We start from the raw sequence: 27,721 nt of genomic DNA on the forward strand, positions 1-27,721 counted from the left end.
ATAGAGTCAACTAACATTTGACACCTGCAAACAGAAATTGCAGCCCATGCTGACTGGACTACATTCCACAGATCTTCTTCATTCTTGGGTTTTGCATCAAAAATTTATGGAGGTCACTCCATAAATTCTCAATCAGATTGAAGTCCGGGGATTGCGCTGGCCACTTCATGACATCAATTTTGTTGGTCTGCAACCAGCATGTTGCCCGCTTGCTGGTGTGTTTTGGGTCGGTGTCCTGCTGAAAGCCCCATTTTAAGGGCATTTCTTCCTCAGCATAAGGGCCCGTCCACACGGAGACGCTTTTTAGGTTAAACGCAGAGGTTTTGCTTCGTCTTGGCCGAGCGTCCAAACGAATCCTGTAAACGCACTGCCCGAAACCGCACTTTTCTGAAACCTGGTCCCAGAGTGGAGAAATCTGAAACCGTAGCCCGTTTGAATTCGTTTAGACAGCGAAACCGCACATCCTGCTTGCGTATCGATGATGTCATCACCTCAGCTGCCCTGGACTCAATACTAGTTTTCATACATGACATTACTGTTATGTCTCCACGACATGGTTTTATGAGATGTCAGTGTTTTATATGGTGCCTTTATTTTGATATGACCGCTGCTGGTTTCCGGTCTCGTTTCCTGTTCGTTGATACTAGTGAAAGTAAACAGCTGAACATGCCGCGGCTCTCCCAATTCTTTTAGTGTTTTGCACACACACTACATTGGCGACGAGGATGGGATTTGCACTCCCACCACCTACACCTTTCCTGGCATTACCGGGTGAGCCTCCGGTACCGTGGATCCGTTGGCTGGAGTCGTTTGAAACTTATCTCGCAGCTCTCGGACTGGAGGAGGCTAGTGACCCGCGACGGAGAGCACTTCTCGTGCATTGTCTCGGTACCGAGGGACAGCGCATTTTTAGAACCCTGGGACAAGGGAAAAAGTATAAGGAGGCTACTAAACTACTCGAAGCACACTTTGCTGCTCCACAGACTGTCATTCTCCGCCGAATTGTCTTCCGGCAGCGCAAGCAAAAAGTGGGTGAGTCAGTTCAGCATTATGTAGCCGACCTCCGCAGTTTAGCTGTTTTCTGCAAGTTCGGTGATATGGAGGAAGAAATGATAAGGGACCAGCTTGCAGAGCATGCAACCCACCCCAAAATTCGCGAGAAGCTCATCATTGTCACCGGATGATCTGACTCTTAAAAAGCTGGAAATAGCCTTGCAAATAGAAAAAGCTACCGAGCTGACATCACAGCTAGCTTCCCGCGCACCTCCTCAGCCCGCCTTAACTCAGCATGTAGATCCTGAGCGCTCACCTAGCCCTGCATCATCAGACACAGACAGGGGATAAACTACACAGCCCGCACATCTAGCCAGTCATGTCGCAGCTGTGGCAACTGTGGCTCCTCTTCACACATGAGCAGAGCCCCAACATGCCCTGCCAGAGGACAAGCATGCCAGCGCTGTGGGAAAGACAACCACTTTGCCAAAGTCTGTCGTTCTGCACCGGCTGGGGTCGGCCCACGGTCAGCCCCAACACCAATACACTCAGTCAGCTCTGCCCGTGTGTCCTTCAAGACGTGCACGGTGGAATTAGATGGGGTCTGTGTACCGTTGCTGCTGGATACCGGAGCGGCTATATCTCTTCTCAACTGGACCACAGTCAAGCGCTTCCTGCCCCACGTCATGCTGCAGACACCTTCGGCTGTTCTCCATGGATATGGCAATGCACAGATCGACTTAGTGGGCTCCCTCAGCTGTTCAGTGCGACACGGCAACAAATCCATGGCTTCCTTCACCTTTCAGGTGGCGCGGCATGGAGCTAACCTCATGGGCTTGGACCTCATCACCAGCTTTGGCTTCACGTTCATGGACAGCTGTGGGGCTAAGATTCTCCAGGTCAGCACACCATGGGAACAGCGATGGCCAGCACTCTTTTCAGGCCTTGGCTGTATCTCGGCTTTCACCCATCAGCCTCTACTCCACGTGGACATACACCCGGTCATACAGCCTCTCCGCCGCATTCCCCTGGCACTACGAGATGACATCACAGCAGAGCTGACAAAGCTGTTGGACATAGGCACCATCGAGCAAGTCAACGCCTCGCCCTGGATCTCTAACCTGGTCATTGCGAAGAAGAAGTCCGGGGGTTTGCGTGTGTGTGTGTGTGTGTGTGGACCTGAGGGCGGTGAACAAGGCCATTGTACCCGACAAGTACCCGCTGCCCACAGCAGAGGAACTGACTTCTCAGTTTTACGGCTCCACAATGTTTTCAAAGCTGGACCTCCGCCAAGGCTACCTGCAGGTACCTCTGCACCCGGACAGTCGTAACCTCAACGCTTTAGTCACACACGCAGGCGACTTCCGTTACACGAGGGTCCCTTTTGGCCTATGCTCCGCCCCTAGCTGTTCCCAGAAAATAATGTCCACCATCTTCGCTGGTATCCCAGGGGTGGTGATATTTCTGGACGACATAGTAGTACATGGACCAACACCAGTCATCCATGACCAGCGACTCACACGGGTGCTCGACACACTGGCCTCCCATACTCTCACGCTAAATGGGGAGAAATGTATTTTTTCTGCGTCTGAAGTGGAGTTTGTGGGGTTTCGTCTGAGCTCAGAAGGCCTCAGCCCACTTCATTCTAATGTGGAGGCCATTCAACGGCTGCCCATGCCCTCCAGCCCGGCCCAAATTGCCTCTTTCCTTGGCATGACAGCCTACTACTTGTGCTTTCTTCCCCAGTACTCCTCCACCACCGCCACTCTACGGCAGCTCCTCAAAAAAGATGCCCAATGGGTTTGGACCCCTGCCTGCAACGATGCGGTCATACAGCTGAAGGCCCAGCTCACCGCACCACCAGTACTCGCACACTTCGACCCGTCCAGCCCAACGTTTCTCACCTGTGATGCCTCCAACTACGCAGTGGGGGCTGTGCTGTCTCAGTTCCACAGCGGCACGGAGCGACCTGTTGCGTTCGCCTCCCGAGCCCTCAGTTCTGCAGAACAGAAGTATTCCGTAGGGGAGAGAGAGGCCCTGGCCTGTGTCTGGGCTTGTGAGCGGTGGCATATGTGTATGCATTATGGCCGTTCATTCACATTACGGACGGACCACCAAGCACTTACAGCCTTGCTGGCGGCGCCTGGTTCTGGGCACAGGCCTCTGCGATCCACCGATGGTAATGAGAGACTTCACCAGTACAATTTCACGCTACAGTTCACACCGGGTTGAGAGAATGTGGTGGCGGACTTACTTTCACGCTCCACGCCACCTTTAGCTGTGGACCCGAATCCAGACAACAGCGACCTGGACCTCATCCAGCTCCTCCACTCCCCTCTGGAGGCCACACAGTGTCACCCAGGAGCTCCAACAGGCCTCTGAACAGAACCCAGTGCTCTCCCTAACTCCACACTTTCATCCACTCTGGGTGGCCTCCAGCCTCCAGCCTACCAGAGAGTCTGGCGCCATTCCGCCGCTTTAAAGATGAACTTTTTTTGCTGAACGACCACTGCGTTGCAAGGGGCCATCGCACAGTTGTACCCTCCGCCTTACGGGCATGCATCCTGTCCATGGCTCACGAAGGCCACCTCGGCATTGTCAAGGTGAAGCAGCGCTGCCGAGAAGTGGTCTGGTGGCCAGGCATAGATGGTGATGTTGAGGCTATGGGGAGAGACTGCACAGCCTGCTTGGTGAGTGGAAATACTGGCCCCCCACCAGCTCCTCCCCTTCAGCCACTGCAGTGGCCAGCTGGGCCTTGGGAGCACATCCAAATGGACATTTGCGGTGAGCTCCGCGGCATCCCACATCACCAACGGTTCCTCATCGTAGCCTATGACCTGTACTCCAAGTGGCCGGAGGCAGTCTCTACCGGGTCGGTCACCACACAGGCGGTCATTGACTTTCTGGAGGTGCTTTTTGCTCGTTGGGGCATGCCCAAGACAGTCACCACAGACAATGGGCATAATTCATCTCTGCGGAGTTCACAACTTTTCTGGGTGAGCTGGGAATCAGACACTTACGCATGCAGCTTTCTATAACCCTCAGGCTTAATGGGGGTGTGGAACGCATGAATCAGACGCTGAAGAACGGTATTAGAGCTCACTTAGCAGAGGGATTTCAGTTCTCAGCAGCACTTCTGCGGACCCTGCTGCACTACAGAGCTTAATCAACATACCACAAACGGACAGCTCACCCAGCACTCCTGATGTTAGGCGTGAGCTACCACTGCCCCTGGATCGCCTGCGTGTTCCTGCTCACCTGTCATCACAGGAGGCCCAGCGGGAACCAGCTGGCCAGCTACGCGACCGGGTCTCAGCACGACAGCAGGCAACTAAACAACGCTTTGACCGGTCCCACAGGGTCAAACACCCAAATTTCACCATTCTGGACTGGGTCAGGGTCCGGCGCCCACACGGGCCATAAGCTCCTGTCATTTTGGTCAGCCTTACCAGGTGACTGAGCAACTGGGCCCCTACCTTCCTTTCAGCCTTTCGGAACGCGGTGGCATGCACACCGTCTCCGCAAAGTGGCCCCACCTACCGCAACAGACCTGGAGGTCAGCCGAGATCCTGATCCGGACTCTGGAGGCCCAGATAACCCCGCAGCACGACCAGTCCGTGCCCGCACCAAACCGGGCTACCTTGAGGACTATGTTGCAGATTTTTAATATTACTGCTGTTGACTATGCGTTGCGAGTACCAGCTCATCCAGACTGTTCCAGTTACTGAGTCTGATGTTTTAAGGCACTTTAGGCCAAGTTCGAAATAGCCTTGCAATGATTAGTTCAAGTTGGACTGTCACAGTAGTCATGCACAAATGGATGGATCCGTTTGGACGCAAATATTCATGATGCGGTTTCAGGGAAGAAAAAGGAAAAAAAGATCGGTTTCGTATGTGTGGACTAGCCCTAAGGCAACATGACCTCTTCCAGTATTTTGAGGTACTGAAATGGGTCCATGGTCCCTGTTATGCGATAAATGGCCCACTCCAAAGTATGAGAAACATCCCCAAACCATTATGCTTCCACCTCCATGTTGTACTGTCTTCACAGTGTACTGTGGCATGTATTCAGTGTTTGGGGGTTGTCTCACAAACTGTCTGTGGCCTTTAGACCCAATAAGAAGAATCTTGCTCTCATCTGTCCATTGGATGCTTCTTTGCCATTCTTGTTATTCTATGATCTATGTGGATGGTAGTATTCCTTTTTCTACCACGTCTTACGGGTTTTCTTTGCCATTTCAATGCATTGGAGATCACTTTAGCTGTGCAGCCAATTATTTTCTGCACTTATTTGTATGTTTTCCCCTCTTCAATCAACTTTTTGATCCAAGTTCTTTCTCCTTCATCGTAATGTCTAGAACGACCCATTTTACTCTCACTGAGCAAGGGTTAAAACCAGCAGGTACAACATCTGCTGCCATTATTGACACCCATTTCTTCACAAACTGAATGACCTCCCTTAATTGAACTCCACACTGCTATTAATTTGAACACACCCCTTTCATTAAATGAGTCAATTACCCCCAATCAGCAGCATGCATGTCATGTCTGTTAAGTCATGGCCATTGCTCTGCTGCACCTAGTCATGAATTTGTTCCCATGTTGTAACATTATTTCTGCCAAAATCAGGAGGCTACTTAAACATTTTATTTGCCTATTGTCCTTTATAATTTGCTTTAGGCCTACCTTTATCTATCTTTATATTTTAGCCTACATTATTCAAATCACATATTAATTGTCATATGATGGGCACTGCCACCAGTCATAAAGCAAACAGGTGCGCTCTGTAACTCCTTGTGCAACTTTAAACATGAAGATGCGAGGCCCTGCGTTCAGAGGACAACAACTGTCCCTTGGTAGGCCTAGTGTATAGATGATATAAAAACAGCTGGCCATGTATAGTCTACATTCAAATATGACCTTTCTGTTGCGGAGCATCATGAGCGCTAATGTCATTTACCTCTCCTAAACGAGCACTATTGAACATTTTACGGTCTTTACATTAATACACAGGATTAGATGTTAAAATCCTTTGTGCCAAAATCCAAGGTAAAAACACATTCAGAAGCCCCTGCACAAGTTTAACTTTAAAAAGCACACCACCCACAAATCCGCCAAACAAATGGTCACAAGCACAATACAAATGGCCCATCCAACAGCAGTATAGTATGCGGCATGTCATTGGGGTTATCAAGTGGGCACCCTCATTCACCGATGTTTCGTTAAGTTAGGCCCACGACACCTCATGAAGGCTTAACAGTGAAACCACCGTCCTGGAGACACTCCCCTCCATGCTGCCACCATATTACCACATTGAAATATCCAGTACCCAAAATACTCTTGACGCATGGTCAAGGTTGGCTAGGTTGGTCCGTCCCGTTGATGTGGACTGAACCATCGCCATAGAAACCCTGGCCAACCAACCATCAACCTAGGCACAGCCCATCACAAACACACAACAAATTAGCCAGTTAGCTTAGGCCCCATCACAAACACAAAACAATATTAGCCTGATTGGAACACAAAATACTAGATCAGCTGTAAGAATTTTTCAATCACTCTATGGTAGGCCTTCGTTTTGTTTTTTTAGGAATAAGTAAGCTATAGGCCCATGTTCTTTTTACTTTCTTAAGTAGACTAGTTCTCATTAGCAGTTTCATGTCAAACCAGGAATAAGTAAGCTATAGGCCCATGTTCTAGTCTACTTAAGAAAGTAAAAAGTTCTCATTAGCAGTTTCATTTCATCCAGTCTTTAAAAACTACTGCTGATATTGATCATGCATATGATTTAGTGAAGAAAGACATGAGATCGTTGGTCTTGGAATTTTGAAAATTCAGACCTCAAATTACTGGCATTACCACATGGACATGGTCGTACGTCAGGTTGGAACCTGACGTGGAGATAAGCACTGTTGCACGTCAAAGTCGGGGTGCACAAAACTTGGTGGGCATGGAACCATTATTTTTTGTTCTGATCCGTCGTCCCCCACCGGACTGGACCCCCCGAAAGGAGGGTAGGGCAGACACAGTTTTCTGTGAATATCTCGAGAATTGTAGGGCCTAGGAGGACCACTTTTTTGTATGTTGGTCTTAAAGGGCCATGTCAACCCATCCCATAACCACTCATTTCATGAATTGCGCCACCTAGTTAAAAATGAAAAAGCAAAAATGAGATGTTGTAATCGCAGGTATCTCTGACCTGTCTTGGTCAAAACTGCACGAAATTGGAAGTGTAGGATCATTATGACACCCTCTAAATGCACACCAAGTTTTTTGGAATTCTGTTCATGGAGGGCCATACAATAAATTAATTTGTTACTGTGTGTACACCAAGTGGCCTGTAGGTGGCCGGACACATTTTTCTGTGAATATCTCGAGAACCGTAGGGCCTAGGACAGGGATGCAAGGGTGAAATTGGACAGAGGGCCAGATTTTTTTCAAGTGAGACCTCAGGGAGGGTTGCCGGTTTGAACCCCGGCCAGTAGGCACAGCTAAAGTGCCCTTGAGCAAGGCACCTAACCTTTCACTGCTCCCCCGGCGCTGTTGTTGCAGGCAGCTCACTGTGCCGGGATTAGTGTGTGCTTCACCTCACTGTGTGTTCACTGTGTGCTGAGTGTGTTTCACTAATTCACTGATTGGGATAAATGCAGAGACCAAATTTCCCCTCACGGGATCAAAAGAGTATATATATACTTATGTTTACTTACTCACATGTTAGGCTACTTGTATCGTCTACATTTTAACAACATGACAGAAAAACAAACTTTTGATTAAAGAACACAGTGTCATCCATTATCACTTATCATGAACATATCAAAAGCGGTCATGGTAGAACTGTTAATAAATACTTAATTGAACTGTAAAAGATCCATAAGTTGACAGTGTTACTATGAACTATCATAGTGAATTTTACAGTAAAACCATCAAATTACCACAAATAAATTAATGAGAATAGCAGCACTCTTTTTATGGAAGCCTTAGCTATGTAGCTATGACACCATGTGTGCAGGAAGGTCATCTTACTCAATGTAGCTCTAATATTCTCAGGGTCCTTGACTCTATATAGTATAATAGCACCTGCCAAGGTTAGAAAGACTTCAGTAAACCTAAAACACCATGGAGGAATATCACAACAGTACTCCAGAACTCTGAACTCACACTACTTTGCACTCATTCACTCCTCAGCACTCATGACTTTTAGCACTTTTACATCTCTCTCCCTATGCTACCGACCTTTAATTTATTTTCTCCAACTTTTGCACGTCTCCATAGAACTTTTTATTTATTATTTTTGATATCTCCTCCATCTATCTACCCATGTCTTTGATTGCCTAGCCTTTTTGCCCCCCCCATCCCCACCCCCATCCCCAACACACACACTTACATAATCACTGTCATCACCTCACATAAATACAGCACACTGCTAGCTACAGTAAGCCTCCTCTACATACTTGCTGCACACTGCCCCCCCTCCCTACATACACAGCACATTGTCTTCAGGATCTTCTCCAACACACATCCTCTACATACTTACAGCACACTGCCCCCACCTACCCACACACACACTACACACACACACACACACAGTCACTGCTCCACCCCTTCCCCACCACACACACATCTTCACTGTCATCACTCACATACATCATACATACAGTACTCTGCTTGCAATAGTAAGTCCCTTCACCATACTTGCAGTACACTGCCCCCCCCCCTACCTACACAGCACATTATTTCATCAGGAAGCTTCTCCAACACGCATCCCCAACATACTTACAGCACACTGCCCCCCCCAATACACAGCACATTGTCTCATGAGGAAGCTTCTCCAACACACATATTGCACACCTGCCCTCTCCCCCACATACACAGCACACTATCCCATCTCCCCTGTCATCCCCCAACACACACACCAAGACCCTGGCAGTTAAGTTAGCCCCTTGAGCCGTGGATCTGCCCAAGGTTTCTTCCTTGGTAGGGAGTTTTTCTTGCCCCTGTTGCTCTTGGGTGCTCCTTGTTGGTGCCCCCAATCCCAATCCTCCCCCACCTTTCTTATGCAGCCCTTGCCACTTAATCTACTAAACCCCTCTTCTACTGCACTCCCCCCATTAATGCATAAATAGGCTGACACCAGACATAATTTCACTGCATTTCTTACTTCCAGTAACTATATGCATGTGACAATAAACTTCCTTGTATCCTTGTATGTACCATTGCCATTCAGTCAAAATGCAATTCCCTGTGCTACTTTCAGACTGTTCTTTCTTTTTCATATATAAAATAAATCGTTTGGCCTAATTGACACAATACTTTGCAGATTCATCACTTAAACTAGCCTAGAAATCTAAACGCGCCCCTAGCGGCAGCTGCCAGGGCTAGTCTAGCAACTCTCCGTTGGCTTGTGAGCTCCAGAAATCGAAACTAAATCAGGGCATTGAAATCGTGTATAGAGTCGTTTGGTGGGCTTAACATAATGATTGATGTCAGAGTTGCAACGGTTTGGCTTGAATTCCCTGCTACTTGAAAACAAATATCCCATTAAGGCCCCATTATGCGTAGAGGGAATTTGAAAGACAACTGATTATCCCGCCCCTCGGACTGAGCACTGCGAACGGTGAGTGCCCAGACCCTACATTTTAATGTGAGTCTGGCTCGCCAGGCTAACAATAACCCATATCAACATTCAAAAACGTGTTAAAATTGCTGTAGTCTTCTAGCTTCTTTACCAACATTTTCAGTTCCATTTGAGTCACGCTTCATGAATGCTCTCTAGGCGCACAACCTCCGTTTAAATATTCATGTCCAATGAGTTTTGAGGTTTGGTCATGCATGCTTGCCTACACAAACATGTTAGCCTAGTTTGACAAATTTACTTGTGCTGCATTACAATGCCCAGCTACCTCTGTTGCCAAAACAGATCATTAAGGCATGCTTTATTGGACATTCTGATATCTTGGAGTATTGTGAAATAATAAAACTTGTTTTATACAATAATGTTGTTATTGTACCATTAGGGAAGCAGGGCATCAATATGGGCAGAGAATGTCTAATTAGGGGTTTGCACGGCGTGTCATCAGATCTGGACATCGCCATATTGGAGATACTCGCCTCATTAGAAAGCATTAGGCACTGAAGTAAATCCCTAACATCGTCAAGGAAAATGGTTAATTATTGCCGTGTTTTAGGTTGTACCAATAGGTCAGACTGAGAAAAACTTACTTAAGTAATATGTACTTACATGTACATATTATATACATCCTGTCAATGATGTCATGCATCCTGTAATTGATGTGTTGAAACGTGTCTGCTGTTACACCACACAGTACATGTGAATTAGTAGACCTGTTCCAAGACATCGAATACACAACATACATGTCATATGTACATGTACAGTAAGTAATTAACTGGTACACTTAATAGGTTTATTCCACTGTATCAAAGAGTAACAAGGTTGTAGAAGCACAGCTGTTACATGTACACTGAAGACAATGAGGCCTTGACTGGAGCTAAGAATGATTTGTATATTAAATCTTTCATGACCAGATTTACCCCATCCAGCAGGTCTCAGGTCAGCTCTTTGCCTCTGATGAAAATATAGGCAAATTGGCAACGTTTTGTAAAAAAGACTCAGTATTACAATGTAAATAACTATAGCCTATGTAGGCACCCACAAATACATAATGCAAGTACAATGATAGTACAGTACCTGATAGTACATGTTGTTACACAGGGTTGTACCACTGTACCTAATTAGGTAGGTACACTGTAACAGCCACACATTAAAATAGTGTTGCCGGCGAATTTCCCCAGTAGTGGACAATAAAAAGATTTCTAGCCTACACGCCACATGTAGCCTACTAGAAGTGATGTTTCAGCTAGAAGTCATGGTTCATAAATTAACCCTCCAACCTTTGCTAATGCACAGAACAAGTGTGCTGAGCTTTGTTTTGGTTCTTCAAAGTGTTGTAAGTAAGGTGGTGTAAGTAGCCTATAGGCAGGTGGTGAGACAGGTCAAGAAATATGGTGCAGTGAAACACTATACAGTTGATTTTCAGTAGGTGGTTTAGGAGTAGTATAAAATGAAAAACAAATATGTGCACTGTATTACCTTATAAGAGCAGAATAAATATGGCTATGAATAACAATGTCAGTTGATATTATTTTATATGTTGGTGACACTACATTAATAAGGAGAATACCAATAATAAACAATAATGTGAATGCAATATCAATGGGAATAAATGCAAATCAACAAATACTATAACATACAAACAATTACTCAGAACAGCCTAAGTGCATGGTGAACAAATATGTCTTTACACCCCTGTTGACAGGTGCATGCAAAAACACAGAAAGCAGACAAGGATGTTGTTTTTATAACACATGTAATAAGCAATGAACATTTGAAGATGTATTGTTTTGTTCTTCTAACATCAATAGTAGTTGTTCAGAGGTTGTAACATAATGATAAATACATGCTGCCTGTCACATTATGAATATATACCCTGTCTTGTCTTGCACATCAGACCCAGCACCGTCTGCCTTGACATCAGGTACCCACCGCCACCCACGTAGGGCGGCCTTAAGGGCTTGAAAGGTTACCAATAAAAAATTACTTAAATGGTAGCTCTCCGGTGTGCAATTCCATCCTTACCATGGGGATTTTATTGTTTGTAACTGATCTGATTGAATTTGATGGAAAATTACTCTTTTTACATCATAAATGTGCAACCATTCAGAAGCAACGCCAACATTTTCCCTAATGCATACAAAAATGACGCATAGTTTCAAAAACAGTTTTTGTAGAAAACCTGTAATCCCTCATAAAAGTGTGTCTATTTCATGTCACGTCCATAACACTGATGAAATAGATTGTAAATGATGGAATAGAAAGTAGACGGGCTCTGGTGCAAACCCCTAATAAGGGGAGAACTGCCACTCTCGGAAAACTTCCGGTTTCTGAACTGGTTGCAGTTCCTTCTGTGGTTCCACATGAGGGCGCTTGTCCACGTCTGCAGAATGCATGGAGGTCTATGGAGCTGTACCCCCAAAAATCCACTTTTCTCGGGATATAATTTTTTCAAGTAATTTGAGTATTGTATTCGAAAGGGGAGGCAAAGAAAATACACTTGGTTGAGTATTATTTTTTAAAGTAACTTAATTGTTCTTAAAAGCCTTTCAAATGTGTCAATGACGTCAAAAAGACATAAGTACTCGTTCATTCAACTTTTGACCTATAACCCATGTTGAAGTTATACAAACTACAATCAAATCTGAGATTTGTCAACGACAATCAGGTGAAAGAGACAATTTTAGCCGTCTAGCTCCATTGACTCCCATTCATTCTGCACTCATGGCGATCGCCCCCAGTGGAACTCTGGTGGAACTGCATCCAAAATTCAGTACAATGGGACAATGAGACAGGGGTCAAAGTGCTTTTGGCCATTTTTGAAGCCAAATGTCAGAATACCACTGTGGTGTGTGGGAACAATGTCCATTTGCTACAAACACATGCCAACAAACACGTCATCAATGGGAAACAGCTCTATATTCTGGGCTGCTACATTCAGACCCAGCACCGTCCGCCTTGGCATCAGGTACCCACCGCCACCCACGTAGGGCGGCCTTAAGGGCTTGAAACTTTACCAATAAAAAATTACTTAAATGGTAGCTCTCCGGTGTGCAATTCCATCCTTACCATGGGGAAAAAAAGTTCTGCACACACATAGAACTGTTGTTAAAATGTCTATATTTTATTTTTTGTAACTGATCTGATTGAATTTGATGGAAAATTACTCTTTTTACATCATAAATGTGCAACCATTCAGAAGCAACACCAACATTTTCCCTAATGCATACAAAAATGACGCATAGTTTCAAAAACAGTTTTTGTAGAAAACCTGTAATCCCTCATAAAAGTGTGTCTATTTCATGTCACGTCCATAACATTTAGATAGATTAATAGATTGTAAATGATGGAATAGAAAGTAGACGGGCTCTGGTGCAAACCCCTAATAAGGGGAGAACTGCCACTCTCGGAAAACTTCCGGTTTCTGAACTGGTTGCAGTTCCTTCTGTGGTTCCACATGAGGGCGCTCGTCCACGTCTGCAGAATGCATGGAGGTCTATGGAGCTGTACCCCTCAAAATCCACTTTTCTCGGGATATAATTTTTTTTTCAAGTAATTTGAGTATTGTATTCGAAAGGGGAGGCAAAGAAAATACACTTGGTTGAGTATTATTTTTTAAAGTAACTTAATTGTTCTTAAAAGCCTTTCAAATGTGTCAATGACGTCAAAAAGACATAAGTACTGCCTTCATTCAACTTTTGACCTATAACCCATGTTGAAGTTATACAAACTACAATCAAATCTGAGATTTGTCAACGACAATCAGGTGAAAGAGACAATTTTAGCCGTCTAGCTCCATTGACTCCCATTCATTCTGCACTCATGGCGATCGCCCCCAGTGGAACTCTGGTGGAACTGCATCCAAAATTCAGTACAATGGGACAATGAGACAGGGGTCAAAGTGCTTTTGGCCATTTTTGAAGCCAAATGTCAGAATACCACTGTGGTGTGTGGGAACAATGTCCATTTGCTACAAACACATCCCAACAAACACGTCATCAATGGGAAAACAGCTCTATATTATGGGCTGCTACATTCAGACCCAGCACCGTCCATTTTGGCATCAGGGTACCCACCGCCACCCACGAGGGCATGCCTTTAAGGGGCTTGAAACTTTACCAATAAAAATTACTTTTAAATGGTAGCTCTCCGGTGTGCAATTCCATCCTTACCATGGGGAAAAAAAGTTCTGCACACACATAGAACTGTTGTTAAAATGTCTATATTTTATTTTTTGTAACTGATCTGATTGAATTTGATGGAAAATTACTCTTTTTACATCATAAATGTGCAACCATTCAGAAGCAACGCCAACATTTTCCCTAATGCATACAAAAATGACGCATAGTTTGAAAAACAGTTTTTGTAGAAAACCTGTAATCCCTCATAAAAGTGTGTCTATTTCATGTCACGTCCATGACACTGATGAAATACCATGTATTCTTAGGATGTAGTAAATGATGAAATTTAAGGATTTGTCAGTATTCAGAGGACAGAGGTTACATTCAAAGTTATGGAAATGAATTCACTGATTCTAAGTCCATGCTAGGGGGTTTTGTTTAGCCTACCATATGATTCCATGATGCTGGAACTGCCCTTTGTTAAAAAAAAAAATATTGGCTTAACCAATAATATTAGTAGTTTTTAGGCCTAGGTTTAACCAATCTGTTTTTAGAGTACATGAATGAACAGCCTATGGACCCTTTCAAGAGAGTTCCATTATCAGCATCATAGTTGGCCCCACAAGACTTCCTTTTTAACATTCCATATGTTATCTTAATGCAGAGGAAGTAGATTGGGGCCCAAATAGAACGTTCAAGCATTGTTTTTGTTTTTATTGTTGAAAGGGTCCATAATCTACTTCAGATCCTGATGATTTTACAAGTTCACCCTGTTTTACCCAACAGGTTCAACAAGTTCTCCCGGTATCTTTTACCCAAAACGTATCAGATTCTCTTTCTACATTCGGCAACTCCACCATGCACCTCCACCACGCACGCACACACACGCACACACACGGTCAAAAGTTTGGGGTCACTTAGACCTGTAACATTAGATATTAAGTCTAATAGGAAATATAAGAAAAATAGAAATACATATACTGGGCTATAAGAAATGTAAGAAAAATAGAAATAAATATACTGGGCTATAGAATAGGCAGATTACATATGATGAGTCTATAGGTGACAAAAACAAAAACAATTTGAAGGAAATCGTTTTTGTCAACGCTGTGGAAAAATCTGCAAACATATTCACAGATTACAGTTGATGCTGGCCGTATAGGGCAGGGGGTGGTGGGCCTGCCTCACAGTGTTTTCCTGCTCCTTCCACAGGGCAGGTTGCTGTCCAGCATGAGGGCCCACATGACCCACATTTGAGTAGGGTTCAGCTTGTGCACCAGCAGGATGTCACGAAAAAAACAGGGGTCAAAGTGGTTTAGGCCGTTTTGGAAGCCAAATGTCAGAATACCCCTGTGGTGTGTGGGAACAATGTCCATTTGCTGCAAACACATGCCAACAAACACGTCATCAATGGGAAACAGCTCTATATTCTGGGCTGCTACATTCAGACCCAGCACCGTCCGCCTTGACATCAGGTACCCACCGCCACCCACGTAGGGCGGATAGGGCTTATCATTGGGGTACATTTCAACAGGGATAAAGTACTTTGAATAACTATGTCGGATGGGGAAGGAGCGAGGGAGGACATCTCCAGTGAACAGGTGATTCTCAGGTTTGTAGGCTTTCAGGAACTCAAGCAGGTTCTCTGTGTGCACAAACACGTCATCGTCGCCCTTGAACACAAACTGTGCGCTGCTGCATGAGCCCGAGAACCAGCTGAGGAATCGGACCTCCTTCAGGGTCAGGTTGAAGAAGGAGTCCGCAAAATCCCACTGCATGATGTCCGCGTAGCGACGGCTCTCCCACTCCAGCAGTGGCTGCAGCTTGTAGCTCTCCACCTTGTCATGTGAGCGGCCCATCAAGAAGACAAGCTTCACCCGTCGACCCTGGATGCGACCGGCGTGACCCCAGGTGTCCCGCAGTGCAGCACGACGCTCTACTTGTGTAGCTGTGGACTTGATGGCCAAGAGGAGATAGAGGTCATCCTCGCAAGGAGAAGGGCTCAGTAGGGCTGGAAATGCCCGGCAATGTCTGTAGCGTAGGAATTCCTGGTGTAACTGGGGAAGGTGTGAAGGAATGATTACCGTACTGTCATTGACTGAGCACGAAAGTTCTCCTGGAAGGGGCCTGGGACCACTGTAAGTGAGGGATTGTCAATGGGAGGTCTGCTTGACAACACAAAGGGGAGGCTTTGAAAGGGGGAAGCTGGAGAGTCCGGTGTGACGACCCGGTGGTGGTCCTTCTTGAGGATGACAAAGCAGAAGAGGCAAGCCACAGTGCAGAACAAGGGGCAACAGTAGCGGTACTTAAATGTTCTTATATTCATCTTCATTCTGAGAAGCACAGCAGATGGGGAAGCAGGTCAAGCAAATGAAGGGTAATGACAATAAAATGTAAGATTTTACCAATTATTACCAAGTGGTCATCACAACATGATAGGGATTGGTCTTCAACTGAAGGGAACAGCCTAATCACCTAATCTGAAATTGTATTTAAAATCATGTGTGTAGTTTGCCCCGAAGATGTGTATTAAGAATAGAAATAGAAATAGAGGATACATGTATTCATTTAGCATGTGCATTTATCCTAATTTACCGAAAGAGTAATAACATTCAAGCTACTGTGCAGAGCAGAGGAAACCTAGACAGAAATTACTGCACATCCGTCAGCGACCAGATAAGAGTGCGGGTGTCAGTAAAGGTGTCTGGCATTGTAATTTAATCTTAAACAACGCTCATTGGTCCGTGTAACGCTTTGCAGTGCTTTGTTCTATTTGCTCCATCCATCTGATCCAAATAAAAATGTGTTCAATAATCCCATTTTCATTTTTTTTTTAACTGGTCAGCAAATAGATAATTGCTGCTATTTTCTACATTTGTCATTAGTCACACAAGATAAAGAAAAAAACAAACTGGATTGAAAACAAAAGTGGTCCGTGTAATGCTTTGCAGTGCTTTGTTCTATTTGCTGCATCTGATCCAAATAAAAAATGTGTTCAATAATCCAATTTTCAATCGGGGGGGGGGGGGGATACATATTGGCGCGCGGTGTTGGTAATCACATTTAATCAGCGGATGTAGAGATAGAGGGCTATCAAACACAGTTCAGCTTGCATCAAGGTGCCAAGCGATTGATAATGTCAGCTCGAGATCAGAACCTTATGCAGAGGGAGACATTGCTGCGTCCTGACACTTATGAGTAGGCCTACATGTTCTAGCCTATGTTCTGGGAGGCTTTGAAGACCTATATGAGCATTACCAATGGACTTGAGCCCTAGCCTACAGGCCAATGTAGGCTATTTGCTGTTGAAATTAATAAATGGATAAACTGATAAATTAGGCTCACTGTTGTGTCTTCGTTTAGCCTAATGAAACATAGTCTAGCGTAAAGCGTTAAATAAGCAAAAATGCCATGTCAAACAGTGCTTGGGGTTAAGTTATGTTTAACGTGCCTTCTCTCAAAATGTTTTAGTTATCAATCTCTAAAGTAATGTCAAAATCACAAACAACTTCAGGCGGCGCTCTCTTCCACCATCTAGCCTGGCCCAGCTAGATGGTGTTCTCCCCCCGGTGCTCGTGGTTCAGTCCAACCACAAGGGCAAAAAAGGGAAATTAGAAAATTGACGCATCATTTTAATTTTTAACTTCTGAACAGAAAACCGTAACTGTGCTCAATTGAAAATCAAAATAAGCAACAATAACCCATTTACTATGCCGTCCTAAAGAATGGATAACGGATTTTTAAGCCTATTTTTATATTTCTTCATGTAAATTCTGCAAATAGAACATAGCACTGCAAAGCCTTACACGGACCCTCATTATCCATCCATGTGCGATGTCTACTATTAAAGACGTTAAATGAAAATATAGGCTACTACTGGACGTAGACTTACCCTAGGTTCTTGAACGCAGCATGACTGCACTTCACCACTAGACTATATGAGCAAACCGCATACGATCGATTTGACAGGACTCGCAGAAGTCCGCAGAAGTCAGCCTGCTTTGATGCGTGTTTTGTCTATTTAAATAAGTGTTCATTGGGCTAGCCTATGGTTGTGCGAAAAAAGTCTTGTTTGCTGTTGAACTTGAGCTTCGCCTCTTCTATGTTTACTGACAAAGCCATAAAGTATGGCCCATAATACAGCATACTTCAATGATTGTGTGAATTGATCTGTATCTATCCTTTGCCATTCAGACCTCCGGAAAGTTCCCAGATATTTTGAAACACCTGTTAGCAATCTCTGATGGCGGAATATTCAATGGCTACCCGACAACATCTCAGTGCAAATTCCAAAATTGTTCGTCTATTTATTTCCACGGTTCAACACACGAGACGACTGAACACCCAGGTGTTAATATCACTATGTGTACATTAGCCTATAATACTAGAACATAGTTTGGCTGCAATAGCTTTATTAATTTCTGCCAGTTAGTGCATTTTCCCTGTGTATAAGTTAAAGACTACATGCATTACTGTGTTTGACACTGAGAGTATAGCCTATCTGAGACGGTGGTATGGTTCAAATGAGTTACGTTGTGACATTTAGAATGGCACTCAGACTAAATCGCTTAGTCTATTTTTTGTAGGCCTATTGTGAAGTTGAAATGAAATATTGACTATTGCAATCAATAATATGTTGAAGTTAATTAAAATGAATCAATTTCTAAATAAAATATCTGTCTGTTGTGTGCGTGTGTATCGCCTTATAGGCTATGCGCGGGATGTGAACTGATGGAATATCGGAATCATGAACAAGTACAAGGTGTGGTTATTTGTGAAGGGTGTGAGAATGTAGGCTACGTAAAGATCGGGAATTATTAACAGGCATACCAAGAATAATGTCAAAGAGAGCAGAGGGAGTGGGGGTCTTCAATGAGGCCTATACATTTATCAGTTTGTGGGTAATGCACAGAGTAAGTGCTTGACATTTTCCACATGTTTGTGTAGGCTACCTCAAAGTATGTGATTATGTTGGATGACATTTTGTTGTTATTAATGACGAGACGGAGGCATGTGGCAAGCATAGTGGCTACGCGCTCCGAACGTTCGCCTACCCCCTTGAGACTCACGGAAATGGCTCGATAGTGTAGCCTACTCAAACCCGCACGCCCTTTGAAATGCAACACTGGGACAGCCCTAACCCCTTACGAATTTTAGCGAGAACGCTATGTTGTATTATAGGCTAATGCACACATATATCAACACCTGGGTGTTCTCGTCGTCTCGTATTGAACGGTGGAAAATTAATACACGAACAATTTTGGAATTTGCACTGAGATGTTGTCGAGTAGCCATTGAATATTCCGCCATCAGAGATTACCAACAAGTGTTTCAAAATATCTGGGAACTTTCCGGAGCTCTGAATGGCAGGGGACAGATCAGTTCACACAATCATTGGCTGCATTATGGGCCATAATTTATGGCCTTGTCAATTTAACATAGAAGAGGTGAAGCGCAAGTTCAACAGCAAACAGGACTTTTCAGCACGTATCAAACCATGTAGGCTAGCCCAATGAACGCCTATGTAAATAGACAAAACACTCACACGTATCAAAGCAATCGTTGTTTAAGAAGAGTGAAAAGCAGTTTGTAGTAAAGCTTCTCTGGCTAAATTGTGGTGCCCCTTCTGTCCCTTGGTGCCGTGCGCACAGTGCGAGATGCGCGTGGTAGCGGCGGTACTGGACACCTTGTTCCAGGTGCGTTTACAGTAGCCTACTATTAACAAGTTAAAGATGAGCTGGAATGGGAATGGAAAACCGGGAATGGAGCTGTCCCTGACGTGACAAATCAAAATCACCCAAAATACGGGATGTCCCGTAATTCGGGACGGTTGGCAACCTTAGTTACGGCGTCGTTCTTTTCTTTCAACTTGAAGGCATTCAGGGCTACAGCCTCTTTCCCACTGCGCAGTGCGCACCCACGAGGTCCAGTCGCTCGCAGTCCTCACAAGAAACTAAACTACATAATCTATCACAAAGTGAACCAACTGATCTATTAGGCTAGTTTTTAATGACTGTCAGTCGTCAATGTCGCCTACAGAAATTCTATTTAACTATATAAATGAAACAAGACCGCTTACCAGCACAAATAATTTCCAGTGGTTGGCTGTTGCGGACGGACTATAAAACTGCTCACCCGGCAATAGCCTTTTCCGATTCCAATTTCGCTGCACTTCCACCGTACGAAGCTTTGTCCCTGTGATTTTGTATATGGCTTGCAGGACGTTCGCCTACCCCCTTGAGACTCACGGAAAGGGCTCGATAGTGTAGCCTTCTCAAACCCGCACGCCCTTTGAAATGCAACACTGGGACAGCCCTAACCCCTTACGAATTTTAGCGAGAACGCTATGTTGTATTATAGGCTAATGCACACATATATCAACACCTGGTGTTCTCGTCGTCTCGTATTGAACGGTGGAAAATTAATACACGAACAATTTTGGAATTTGCACTGAGATGTTGTCGAGTAGCCATTGAATATTCCGCCATCAGAGATTACCAACAAGTGTTTCAAAATATCTGGGAACTTTCCGGAGCTCTGAATGGCAGGGGACAGATCAGTTCACACAATCATTGGCTGCATTATGGGCCATAATTTATGGCCTTGTCAATTTAACATAGAAGAGGTGAAGCGCAAGTTCAGCAGCAAACAGGACTTTTCAGCACGTATCAAACCATGTAGGCTAGCCCAATGAACGCCTATGTAAATAGACAAAACACTCACACGTATCAAAGCAATCGTTGTTTAAGAAGAGTGAAAAGCAGTTTGTAGTAAAGCTTCTCTGGCTAAATTGTGGTGCCCCTTCTGTCCCTTGGTGCCGTGCGCACAGTGCGAGATGCGCGTGGTAGCGGCGGTACTGGACACCTTGTTCCAGGTGCGTTTACAGTAGCCTACTATTAACAAGTTAAAGATGAGCTGGAATGGGAATGGAAAACCGGGAATGGAGCTGTCCCTGACGTGACAAATCAAAATCACCCAAAATACGGGATGTCCCGTAATTCGGGACGGTTGGCAACCTTAGTTACGGCGTCGTTCTTTTCTTTCAACTTGAAGGCATTCAGGGCTACAGCCTCTTTCCCACTGCGCAGTGCGCACCCACGAGGTCCAGTCGCTCGCAGTCCTCACAAGAAACTAAACTACATAATCTATCACAAAGTGAACCAACTGATCTATTAGGCTAGTTTTTAATGACTGTCAGTCGTCAATGTCGCCTACAGAAATTCTATTTAACTATATAAATGAAACAAGACCGCTTACCAGCACAAATAATTTCCAGTGGTTGGCTGTTGCGGACGGACTATAAAACTGCTCACCCGGCAATAGCCTTTTCCGATTCCAATTTCGCTGCACTTCCACCGTACGAAGCTTTGTCCCTGTGATTTTGTATATGGCTTGCAGGACGTTCGCCTACCCCCTTGAGACTCACGGAAAGGGCTCGATAGTGTAGCCTACTCAAACCCGCACGCCCTTTGAAATGCAACACTGGGACAGCCCTAACCCCTTACGAATTTTAGCGAGAACGCTATGTTGTATTATAGGCTAATGCACACATATATCAACACCTGGGTGTTCTCGTCGTCTCGTATTGAACGGTGGAAAATTAATACACGAACAATTTTGGAATTTGCACTGAGATGTTGTCGAGTAGCCATTGAATATTCCGCCATCAGAGATTACCAACAAGTGTTTCAAAATATCTGGGAACTTTCCGGAGCTCTGAATGGCAGGGGACAGATCAGTTCACACAATCATTGGCTGCATTATGGGCCATAATTTATGGCCTTGTCAATTTAACATAGAAGAGGTGAAGCGCAAGTTCAGCAGCAAACAGGACTTTTCAGCACGTATCAAACCATGTAGGCTAGCCCAATGAACGCCTATGTAAATAGACAAAACACTCACACGTATCAAAGCAATCGTTGTTTAAGAAGAGTGAAAAGCAGTTTGTAGTAAAGCTTCTCTGGCTAAATTGTGGTGCCCCTTCTGTCCCTTGGTGCCGTGCGCACAGTGCGAGATGCGCGTGGTAGCGGCGGTACTGGACACCTTGTTCCAGGTGCGTTTACAGTAGCCTACTATTAACAAGTTAAAGATGAGCTGGAATGGGAATGGAAAACCGGGAATGGAGCTGTCCCTGACGTGACAAATCAAAATCACCCAAAATACGGGATGTCCCGTAATTCGGGACGGTTGGCAACCTTAGTTACGGCGTCGTTCTTTTCTTTCAACTTGAAGGCATTCAGGGCTACAGCCTCTTTCCCACTGCGCAGTGCGCACCCACGAGGTCCAGTCGCTCGCAGTCCTCACAAGAAACTAAACTACATAATCTATCACAAAGTGAACCAACTGATCTATTAGGCTAGTTTTTAATGACTGTCAGTCGTCAATGTCGCCTACAGAAATTCTATTTAACTATATAAATGAAACAAGACCGCTTACCAGCACTAATAATTTCCAGTGGTTGGCTGTTGCGGACGGACTATAAAACTGCTCACCCGGCAATAGCCTTTTCCGATTCCAATTTCGCTGCACTTCCACCGTACGAAGCTTTGTCCCTGTGATTTTGTATATGGCTTGCAGGGCGGTCGTGATGTCCCTCTCTACGACAGACTACGTCACACACGTTCACGTGGGACATGCGTGTTTAAATATGATGAGGCATATCACAGTCAAACAGTGTTCCGAAATCATAACAGATGCTAGGTTATCCCTTGTGTTTGTTACTCTCATTTGTATTTACCCTCCTGCAGTTACCAAATGCAAACAATTATGAAGTGATAAAAGGTTTTTATTGTTTCAAGGTGGTGCTTCCTGGTACTTGTCATAGTGTGACAACTGAACCCGAAAAGTGCAAATATGGTTCATAGGTTTGTGTTTGCACAGTTGTTTTTTTAATTACTACATAAACAAGATGATTGCCTATGTGTGTTAAGACATAGCACGGATGGCAGGTCTTAATTAACATGAGCTGAAGCAATTATCCACCTACTGTATGCTGTTTCGTATACTGCGTATACACTCACACATGTGATATGAAAAGGAATATTTATGGACTGTGGAGTTATTTGATGTGGTCTGAAATGTATCATGCGCTGTGATGTGTTGTGTAGTGTTGGGCATCATGTGTGGTGTTGTGTTGTGTGCATGTGGCCTGCGCCATGGATTGCCACTTCTCCAAGAGGAGGCTTATTTCCACTGTCAGAGGCTGCACTGGGGTAGGCGTGCGATCATCCACAGAAGGCTCTGCATCTCCGTCCTTATGAGCCTTCCCTTTCCCTACAGAACACACACACACACACACACGAGGGCAACACCTGACATTGTTAGATGAGTGCCTAAAACACACTTAATGATTACAATAATGTTCATGAAATTTAAGCAAATAATATACAATTCAGAATGCTGTAAGTTATATTCGGTTTTTCAGAGTGTCAGTTGCAGAGCCTTTAGAGCACACACCAGGGGTGCCATCACTTGTGTGAATGAAGTATTGCCAAATTTCTTGCCAAGCCCAATGTGTTGTATTTATTATATTGGAGACAATTAATTTGGAATGGGTCATGCAGGAAGCCTAACTATTTTTTTTGTGATTGCCTTTATTACATTGTAACACTACAATCTTATATACCATACAGTAGCCTATACTTATTATAAATGTAATCAAAATTAAGCAATCCACATCCCAACCACACAGTCCAGAGCCAGCCCAAGCTTTGATGGGGCCCTAAACGGAATTTGATTTGGGGGCCCCCTACCACCTCATCGCCACCAGTAATATTAAATATTGTCAATGCTTAATCATTCACATCATTGCTGATATATATTTGTGTGTGTGTGTGTGTATGAGCTCTGGAATAAATTATGAGACCCTGTACATTGTACATCCTACCGTTGCCGAGTGACATTGGAATGTAGCCTAGAAATCTAGATGCACCCTAGCGGCAGCAAATGTAATTTGCAGCCAGGGTAGTCTAGCAACTCTCCGTTGGCTAACAAGCTGGAAAAATTAAACTTGGATCAGGAGCATAGAAGCATGAATGAAAGGTTTCACTTTGAGGTTTCTTGTAGACTATTTGGAATGTATGTCAGGGGTTCTGATATAGAATGACTACACAAAATATGTAATGATTACACAAAAATGTCTATTTTTGCTTTTTCTTTGTTGGTCCAATTGGTGTGTATAAGATGGACTGTACATCTGCACAACTACTATTGGATAAAACAACATGAATGTTCAATTTCTAGGGATTCCTGTGAATATTTGAATATTTCAATACCCAATATGCTGCATCTACTTATTGCTAAGGGATCAGCTGACCAGGGCGGCATCTTGCCGAGGGCGGCATCAATTGTGATCGCAAGAAAAATAAATAAATAAAACTCGGAGGATTGTTAAGCCTTCATTTGTGCTAATCGGTTTTCTATCGCTCATTTGCATGTTAATCATATGTCACCGTATGGGGAGTGGGCTACTTTTCAGGCGCCCGTGCTTGCTGCGGAGAAGGTCTCACACAAAATATGGGAAATATGGGTTCACATATAGACCCTTTCAAGAGAGTTCCATTATCAGCATCATAGTTGGCCCCACAAGACTTCCTTTTTAACATTCCATATGTTATCTTAATGCAGAGGAAGTAGATTGGGGCCCAAATAGAATGTTCAAGCATTGTTTTTGTTTTTATTGTTGAAAGGGTCTATATAACACGTGGGTGTTTGAGGGCGTTTTTGGGAGGTGACTAGGTACGCCATGCTGTTGGAGGTGCAAACAAACGCTGCATCGCCATCGAGATCACATAGTAATTTCCTGAATTCATTTATTTGCGCAACAGCCCACATTCTGCATTCTACCTGCATAGGCTATTTGCTATGATGTTTACCGCTGTTAGACCAACAATTAGTCGCGATTTCCATTTTTTTCGTGCAGTGGATTAAGCTAGCTCTATTCTCTTTTCTTTTCTCTTTTCTCTCTATTCATGGACAGTTACAGGAATCTTCATTCGTTGTTTTAAATATCATTGCTTCTGGCCTACCCACAAGTGGTTCAGTGTGTCAGTTTCACCTGCGCAGATTCACACACATTCACTGTAGGCTACCCCCTAATTGTATGTCTCTATATTTGAGGACACCAAATTAAGAAATATATATCTTTAAAGTTTTAGTTTCTTTTTTTTTCGGTCCGCGGTTCCATTACCATTCAATTGTGCCGCAAATTAACAGACAGAAGCACGGCAGGGCATGCCCCCAATGAAAATGAATGAATGGAACACCGAACCTCGTTTCTCTTGCGTCAGTCACTGACAGTAAAATGCGTCGTGGCCGGGAAAACACTGTTCACCAAGTCATGATGATAAGCTATTGGCCCTGTGCAGCAGCAGTTTCTGATGTTTAGGCTACTGAGTGTAATCTTAGATGAGGTCATGTATGAAAACTAGTATTGCCAGGCAATACTACAATGAAATGTAGTGTTGCTGTGGCAAAACTGTAGAGCATCTTTTCACTTTCACTGTACTAGACTGAATTTACAAACATATCCATGGGGCTGTATCCTGCCAGATGAATCACATGGGGAGTTGTCTTGTCAAATCAAAATCAACATATATTTGCATTAGGGTTTTCACCTTTGGCATCTCCTTGTTTGCCTTTCTTCTCCTCTTTTCTCTTCTCTTCTTTTCCCTTCTTTCCTTGTTCCTATAATGAAGAAGGATATAATTGGCATATTGACCTCGCTCGATCACCTGCCAACATACTAATGAGGAGGGTGGGACATGTTTTATATGAACAGAACTCTAAGTTGATTGCCAATAATACTAACAAACCTAAAATATTGTTAAGTACCATCAACACTATTTTAAACCCTCCTGCTTCTGTTTCCAATATCTCTCCCACCACTGAAAACTGTGATAAACCCTCACTGATAAAACTCACCCAGCTGCCTTCTGCAGTTGCAACCAGTGTCACCCACCCAGCTATTTGAAGTGGCCACTCAGATGTTTTACCTTCAGACCTGTTTAAGGAAGTCTTTCACATAATTTGCCCTGTTGTTTTGGCCATTCCTGCACTTTGGAAAGTCTGTTTAACTGCCTTAATGACATAAAGAGTTGAATGGCTACAAATGTCTTACAATTAAATGAAAAGAAAACAGATAATTATTTTTGTTCCACTCAGCTCTGTTGTTAAGCTAAAAAATGCACTAATAATCTCCCTATAGAAATTAAGTCCTGTCCCACTATCAGTAGCTTTAAATCAAATTTAAAGACCCATCTATTTTCCTTGGCCTTTAATGTCCAATAAATATCCCCTTGTTTGTTTATTTATCGTATTTCATATATCGTATCTCTTTTCAGCATTATACTGCCATCTTTTTTTTATTTTTTGGGGCTTTTTTATGCCTTCATAAAGGATAGGATAGTGTAGAATGACAGGAAGTGAATAGGAGAGAGAGTCGGGGTGGGATCCGGAAAGGACCACGGGGCGGGAATCGAACCCGGGTCGCCGGCGTACGGTGCAGGTCATTTATATTTTGTTTTATTATTCTTTTTATTGTATTTTATTTCTGAGCACCTTAGGTCAATTGCATTACGTTTAAGTGTGCTATAAATATAATGTAACTTGTGTTATAAATAAATGTAACTTGACTTGACTTGACTGATGTCATGTATTCACAATCCAGTCCAGAGCCTATTCAGCTTTTCTTGCTATGCAAGTTTCAGTATGTTCTTATTCCCACAGTGTGCTAAACAAACAACAAAACACACAAAAATGCTTGCACTGTACACACAAGAACAGAATTCAATCAGTTCACAGTCACTGGTTGGGACTGGCACTAAGAGACACTAGAGCTGTGAACTGACAGACAACCCGACGGAGCCAGAGAATGCTTTTGTTCAAGAATCACACCTTGAGCAGCAGGTATGTAGGTGGGTGAGTTTAAGGAGGAGGGGCGAAACCTTTTTCGCAGAATCGGAGACATTGAGATGCATGCAAGAAGATGGTATGTATGGTATGTATGGTATGGACCCTTTCAAGAGAGTTCCATTATCAGCATCATAGTTGGCCCCACAAGGCTTCCGTTTTAACATTCCATTTGTTATCTTAATGCAGAGGAAGTAGATTGGGGCCCAAATAGAACGTTCAAGCATTGTTTTTGTTTTTATTGTTGAAAGGGTCCATTGATTACTCTTTGTTTGTTTTACGTCTAAATGGAAAGAATAGTGTTACAGGCCCTCACCTGCTGCTGCTGCTGCTGTGTCTTACAGGTTGCCTCTAGGACCCCAAGATCACACAACAGGTGGACACTGTCCTGACCCAAGACCAGGTTTTGGAGGTCCAGGTGGGTGGAGCCCAGAGACCGGTAAACTGGGGGCTCCTGCACGAGCTCCAATAAAGACTCCTTCTTTTTTTTCTTCTTCTTGTCCTTGGCAGACAACAGAATGAACAAAGAAGATTCATTACTTTGAGCCTCGAGTAGATTTTCATCTGTGACACAGGGAGGCAATACATGCAAACACTAAAAGGGATTCACAATAAATCACAGGCATATCACTATCATGATTACCTGTTGGGATAGTCACGCACACAGTATTCAATTTGACTCTGTATTCCTATTCCAATTCGCTTAAAGTACTAAGCTTAAAGACAACAAATGACAACTAGAACTACTTCTATAAAGACATGACGTGCTGTACTGGTGAATCATCATTGCAGCTCCATCTCTCTGTTCTACAAAACATCAGACTGTCATTCTTAGTGACACCAAGTGCACTTCCAAGGAGTCAACATTTTAACCTGTATGTGTTGCTTTGGAAAATGTTAGATGTTAGTTGTAGAAAAATAAAACCCTTCTTGCCCACATGACTTTCAGAACTCTCTCTTTGTGTGTGTGTGTGTGTGTGTGTGTGTGTGTGTGTGTGTGTGTGTATGTATGTGTGTGCGCGTATGTATGTGTGTGCGCGTGAGTGACTAAGTGAATTAGCCTAGAACA

At 43.9% G+C, this 27,721-nt stretch overlaps 2 protein-coding genes across 4 annotated transcripts in view; both read right to left on the reverse strand.

The window, feature by feature from the left end:
• Nucleotides 1–13,828: 13,828 nt before the first annotated feature.
• LOC125295262 (N-acetyllactosaminide beta-1,3-N-acetylglucosaminyltransferase 4-like) lies at nt 13,829–15,896 on the reverse strand (the record flags this gene model as incomplete). The annotated part of the gene is made up of 1 exon (XM_048244526.1): nt 13,829–15,896. A coding segment is annotated over one exon (969 nt), but the record flags the coding sequence as incomplete, so codon positions are not given.
• Nucleotides 15,776–27,721, reverse strand: part of LOC125294782 (leucine-rich repeat-containing protein 43-like) — an 84,574-nt gene continuing 72,628 nt past the window's right edge. The window contains exons 10-13 of one of the 3 annotated variants that reach the window (XR_007193560.1): nt 26,969–27,154; nt 25,359–25,428; nt 22,180–23,016; nt 15,776–16,076 (exon numbers count right to left, since the gene is read on the reverse strand). Coding sequence is in view for 1 of the 3 variants with exons in the window: in XM_048243778.1 (XP_048099735.1) it covers nt 22,826–23,016; nt 25,359–25,428; nt 26,969–27,154 (447 nt within the window). In the remaining 2 variants the exon portion in view is untranslated. Of the gene's footprint in view, nt 16,077–21,800; nt 23,017–25,358; nt 25,429–26,968; nt 27,155–27,721 lie in introns of those variants that run through there. The other 2 variants (XR_007193561.1, XM_048243778.1) reach the window with 2 other exon arrangements.

The sequence above is a fragment of the Alosa alosa genome, chromosome 5, assembly GCF_017589495.1.
Source record: "Alosa alosa isolate M-15738 ecotype Scorff River chromosome 5, AALO_Geno_1.1, whole genome shotgun sequence".
Classification (NCBI taxonomy): Eukaryota; Metazoa; Chordata; class Actinopteri; order Clupeiformes; family Clupeidae; genus Alosa; species Alosa alosa.